The sequence below is a fragment of the Oryx dammah genome, unplaced genomic scaffold, assembly GCF_014754425.2.
Source record: "Oryx dammah isolate SB20612 unplaced genomic scaffold, SCBI_Odam_1.1 HiC_scaffold_9, whole genome shotgun sequence".
In the NCBI taxonomy this organism is placed as follows: domain Eukaryota; kingdom Metazoa; phylum Chordata; class Mammalia; order Artiodactyla; family Bovidae; genus Oryx; species Oryx dammah.
In genome coordinates this window covers 44,091,372-44,097,476 of record NW_024070193.1, presented here as the reverse complement: position 1 = coordinate 44,097,476, position 6,105 = coordinate 44,091,372, and the positions used below count along the sequence as shown (strand labels likewise).

The following is a 6,105-nucleotide window of genomic DNA, read 5'->3' as shown; positions in this document are numbered from 1 at the left end:
ACAATTCAGTACCTTTCTTATTAGTACTTTTCCTCTTATGTAAACACACCTATGCCTGATTTTCATATGCAGTGAAGCTTTAGGGACTTACACAAGTGAGGTTTTAAAGAGTATTTTTTTTTCTAATGTACCTGAGTTATAAAATAAAATGAGTAATATGTCACTGGTCGGTCTTCAGAGCATCACATTTCCCAACACTGTTGACATTTTAAATATCGATGGAACTCTCTTTGGATTTATCTTCACACACAGGTTAACAAACACTTGAAAATACTTTCATTCTTTATAATCACATCTAGTGGAAATATTTTATTATGTTGTATTGACTATGGCTTAAAGTAAGTGGGCAGTTTTGAAAATTTCTCACTTCATACTTAATATTTCAAAAACATTTTACAAAGAATGATCTCAAATGTACTAGGATAAGCTCACTACCATATAATGCAATAAATCTGACTCTAATGTGATTTTTATTCTGAAACAAAAATAATTATCACCTGTAGATATTTTGGAAGCCTGTGTTTTCACCTGTTGGAGTGTTAGTAAAGTTTGATCTATTACTTGATTTTCAGGTGCTCTTTCACTGGGTTGCTACCCACCATTGGAAGGAAATTTGTACCGAAAACTTCTACTGATTCCATCCTATTTGTCTGAAATTGAAATGCTTTTAGCTATTGAAATCTTCCTGGTATCTAATGCTAGTAGTATTCAGAGTCCTGGAACTTCTACACAGATGCTGCAGATAGTTTTAAAAAGGTTGGTTGAAATATTTCTAACTGCATCCTGACAGTAGGTCATGACTCCCTACACCTGCCCTAGGATGTAAATGTTTTATCTATTTGTGTCTATATATAAAGCATTTGTGTATATATATGTGTTTATATACTTGTGCATGTGTGTATTGGCAAACTTTGGTAACACGTTGAGAAAGGATTTGACCTATTTGAGATTTAAAACTAAATAAGTTAGTATCTTTCAATAAACACTTTAACAGTTGCAAAGATCTTGTTAGATAGCCAAAGAGATGGGCCTTCTTTAGATATGGGCCTTTGTCCTTTACTGGTGGTTTTCAAATAGGTACCTGAAAGTTTTTTTTTTTTTTTGGTCAACACAAAAGATGTAAGAACCAGGTCTAAAAGGGAAATACATGATCATTTATTAGATTCAGTCAAGAATCCTGTTGAAAATAAAGCCATCACCCTAGTTTCAATATTTTAAAATGTTGTAAGAAGTGCATGAATATTACTTTGTGGCTGTTGGACCAGAGTGGCATCCTTTCCAATCATTTTGTTCAAAGACCCAGGATGTAGTTGTGCACCATTCCAATTTCTTGTCAGCTTTATCCAGGAAACTTGTAAGATAAGGGTCTCACAGGGCTCCTGTTTGAGAGTATTTTATCAAGAATTTTATTTCAGTTTACTGGTGTTAGAAACCAGATCTTCAGACTGAATATTCTGTTAGCTATCTCTTAACAGTGCATGTTATCCCAAAACTTAGTGGCTTAAAATGGCAGAAATTATCTTAGTTCCTGCGGGTCAGGAATGTTGGGGGACCTTAGCCAGATGGTTCTGGCTCAGAGTCTCTCACATCCTGGAGTCAGGATGTGGTCAGGACCTGCAGTCTCCCACCTGATGATTTCACTGAGGTGAGAGGATCCATCTCCCCGCTAGCTCACTCATGCCTCTCAGCAGGAAGCCTCAGCTCCTCACCACACGGGGCCCTCCATAAGTTCCTCAAGTGTCTTCATGGCATGACAGCTAACTTCTTTCAGAGTGAGTGGTCCAGGAGAAAACAAGGAGGAAGCTACAGTGCCCTTTTTGACCTTTGTGACCAGATCTGTGAAGGCTCTGACATTTCACCTATTTGCAAGCTATCAGTGAGCCTGCCGCAGTTTCACAGGTCCTGGCACAAGACACAAGACTTGTGGGTTGGAGACAGGACTTGATCACCCGTGGCACAGCAAGCAGCAGGATTATCTGCAGATTTGCATCTCTCCCTCTTGCTCCCAAGTCCCACACTCGAACCCTGATGGATACCAGTACATGAAGTGAGTTCCATTACAGGAGAGGAATTCTGAACTTAGGATCCCAGGTCTTTTCTGATGGATTATCAGCATGCCTGCCCCTTTGCTCTTGAGGTAGAAAGGCGTCTCCACCTTGTAAGGCTGTAAGCAAACCTGTCTTTGGCTCCTAAAGGAGAAGCTGTCTTTGTCTTTCAAAGTTGTTCACTGTAGTAAACATCCTTAAAATCTGGAACAAAGGAATAATCAGTCTCTGCTGTCAAAATTTCAAGAAATGCAAGAGACCTGAAACATTTTAAACTCACTAAAATTAGTTTTTTTGCTAGAGCTCTTTTCTGCTGCTGCTGCTGCTAAGTCGCTTCAGTCGTGTCCGACTCTGTGCGACCCCATAGACGACAGCCCACCAGGCTTCCCCATCCCTGGGATTCTCCAGGCAAGAACACTGGAGGGCCTTGTATTTATGGCTGTGCACTACAGTAGCATGAGTTATTTGCATTCCCCATTACCCTAATGAGGGTTTGGTTTTCTCATAACTTTCCATTCCCCACACATATGCAGTCTCTCTTCATTATTGAATGTAGGTTGGGGGGAGGTGGTACTTGTGACACCAGTCCATAACTAGCGGCGTGCCTAGAGCCTCTGTTTTGTCCAAACCAGTATTGTTTTCTCTATTATTATTATCATACTGAGCCCTGCTTTGTTACATTAACCTCTGAGAGAGAATTTAATTCATCTTCAGACTGTCAAAAACTGCACGTAGTTGGCATATGCCCAGATTTCAGACACTAATCCTAAGCTAGAATGTACTAGGAGCAGCCTAACCAATCTTTGCTCCCTGTGATCACTGATTCCTGTTCCAAGTGGAAGTCCTCACTCCCCCAACTCTGTGGATCACACTTGGTGCTAATGCAGGTACACTTACACTTGGGCTTTGCTGCCGGACCCTCTGTGTGCCCAGGGCAGGACGCAGTGAACACAGAGGAAAAGGTGATGCTAGTAACAGCTACATCTCTATTTTATATACTTCTTACTCCCTATCCCACAGGAGAAATAGCTATAATGTAGGAGTTTGTTTTTAATTTGGAGACTGGTAGAAAATTAGTTTAAAAGTAAATCCTTAAAAAAAAAAAAGCAAATTATAGCATGTTAGTGAAATACCTTAAATCAGAACTGAAGAAAATAACTGGAAATTGAGTAAAGACATACAGCAACTATTTCTGTTACCAGATGTGAGCTTCATATTAAGTATATAGTTACAATTAAAAATAGTTGTATCAAGGTAAAACATGGAATGTTAGTTTCTCCAAACTTGATTAAATGTAATATTACTTTATGCATTATAATAATTAATTATACAGTTATTAATGACAAAGAGAGAGGTAATAAGTTGTGTTCTAGATGATTGTTTCCAGATGCGGGTTGTAGCCTGTTTGGGTAGTGAAATCAATTTAGGGGGTTGCAACCATTTTATTTTAAAAAATAAACCAGAGTAGAATATAGGGTCATAAGGGTAAGTCTTGTTCTGTGAAACTTTTATTTCAGTTTTTATGTAGCAGATTCATACTGAGTCACAATATAAAGTGTCTTTATTACTGTGCATCATAGTCAAACAAGTATGAAAGCCACTGAAAGATTGTCATAGCTTAGAACTAATACACGTAAATTACTGTCTTTTAAAGAAACTATATAGCTTCCTTTTAGAGTTTCTGACTTTGTGAGGTGTTCACTTTGTAGATCTGAAGAAAACAAATCTCGGAGCAAGGATGATTATCAAGCTGCAGTGGAAAGATTAATTATGGCTGCTCGTATATCAGATCCAAAGCTTTTCATTAAGCACATGACCGTCAATGTTAATAAGGAACAGGTTTATAGTTTGGAACATTGTTCTGCCCTGAAATGGTTGAAAGAGAATATGAAGTGGGCCGGAAAGGTTTGGCTTTTCAATAACCATTAGTTATAATGGTTATTTTTTTTTTAAGTTTAAGTAATCATTGTTGAAAATAAAAGGCAATAAAAATAGTTTTCACCATATTCAGCTTTTGCTTTTTATTGATGTGTAGTATGTCAGTAGTTTTCAGAGATTAAAATTTTTGATTGATGTATGCAATTTAGAAGTTTTGCCATACTGCAAATGATTTTTGAAATTACTTGACTTCTCTTTAGGTAAACTCAGGAATGGTGCAGCATTTAATAAGAGGGAGACATAAAGGAAAAAGTATGCAAGCAGGTGTCTGGAGCTTTCAGAACAACCGTTAGGGGTCTGAAGTAAATTTGGTAAACACTCAGTCCAGTGTCTAAAGCCTGTTCTACATTTGTACTCTAGAGTAGTAAAAATAATACTGGAAAATGACTCAAACACTAAAATTCCAGAATACCTTCTGAGTTATACCAAAAATTTTATTCTGTTAAACTTTCCTTCAGTGCATCTTAAGATACTGTTTCTTGAAGATTTGTAATTATGTACATTAGGTATGACTAAAGACAACAGTATTTTAAACAAATATGCCAGAACTTAAATATCCAAACAAGAATTGTACCTTTCAAACTACCTTAGGAAGTTTAAACTCCTTTTCTGAAGCCATCTGGAGAATCTGCAGCAGTCATTCTCCAAGGTAGTCATCCTCAATCCTTGATTTGATACTTCAAACCATAATTTAAATCATTTAGAGAAATGTCTGAGTAAGGGGACTGATTTAAAAAGAATTAAGTGGTGACTAGGAGGACTGAAAGTATTTCTTAAAGGAGTTCCCAGAATATGTAATGGCAGCATTACTGAAATAAGTCTATAACCTCAGAATAAAGAATAAAAAAGCTAAAACCTAGCACTTTAGCAAAATGCCTTACTATGATAAAATGTAGAATGAATACCCTCATGAATGGTATATGGGAAGTGAGGCAGATGTCCATAAAGAGGCCCAGTTTTCCAATATGAACAAACTGGGTGACTAATTGCCATCACTGAAGTTCAGTACCTAGGAAATAAATTGGGTTTGGAGATTACTACCATCAGTTTGAAGTACCTTTGAGGACAAGTGAAGAAGGCTGAGCTCCGAAGAATTGATGCTTTTGAACTGTGGTGTTGGAGAAGACTCTTGAGAGTCCCTTGGACTGCAAGGAGATCCAACCAGTCCATTCTGAAGGAGATCAGCCCTGGGATTTCTTTAGAAGGAATGACCCTGAAGCTGAAACTCCAGTACTTTGGCCACCTCATGCGAAGAGTTGACTCATTGGAAAAGACTCATGCTGGGAGGGATTGGGGGCAGGAGAAGGGGACGACAGAGGATGAGATGGCTGGATGACATCACTGACTCGATGGACGTGAATCTGGGTGAACTCCGGGAGTTGGTGCTGGACAGGGAGGCCTGGCGTGCTGCGATTCATGGGGTCGCAAAGAGTCGGACACGATTGAGCGACTGAACTGAAGAACAGTAAGTGGACAGTTAGAAACTTGTTTTTTCTGTAGCTGGTAACTAAAACTCAGAGAAAAGAAAGAAATATGAAGCCAGTTTGATGCTCGTAGCAAGGTTGGATTTGAAAGGATGAAGATGCAGAAGATGGTAAATTAAGCTTTTAGGGAAAATGGGATTGGATGGAACGGACCACAGATTGACCAGATTGTTTCTAACCAATGAGTAGTCAAGAACCCTTAGGGCTGAAACAAAGGGAGGTCTTGGGTTTTTGGGTTATTTCCCCCACATCGGTCAACAGTGTCAAAAGATAGGAGAAAGAGGAGAGCGGTTATAGTATTTGCTTTATTTCATCTGTGGCAGTTTATGGGAAGAACCAAAGCCACAGAAGCGAAATACAGCCAACAGTAAAAACCCCAAACTGACGGTGGAGAATGCTCAAGGTTTCAAAACATCTAGATATGGAAGGGGCCAAAGTCAAAAATGCAAATCGGAGACAATAAATTGTTTTCATTGGTATTTGTGTAAAGGAAGTCAAAGGACACTCAGTAAGACCTTTAAATCTGGAGCTGTCATGTGAGAGTCGTCCTAAGGCGACAGACCCGCGCACTCTGCGGACTGATCCGCCAAGGCAGCCTCCTCCCCTCCCAGGTTGAGAGGACCCGCGCCGGGGCGGAG

The 6,105-nt window shown here is 39.0% G+C and overlaps 1 protein-coding gene across 1 annotated transcript in view; it reads left to right on the top strand.

Annotated features, from left to right (window-relative positions):
* Positions 1-4,803, top strand: part of TOPAZ1 (testis and ovary specific PAZ domain containing 1) — a 63,884-nt gene extending 59,081 nt beyond the window's left edge. Inside the window, 2 exon segments of the mRNA XM_040246003.1 lie at positions 573-756; positions 3,755-4,803. Of these exon segments, the coding sequence (XP_040101937.1) occupies positions 573-756; positions 3,755-3,974 (404 nt within the window). The 3' untranslated portion in view covers positions 3,975-4,803.
* Positions 4,804-6,105: the final 1,302 nt, after the last annotated feature.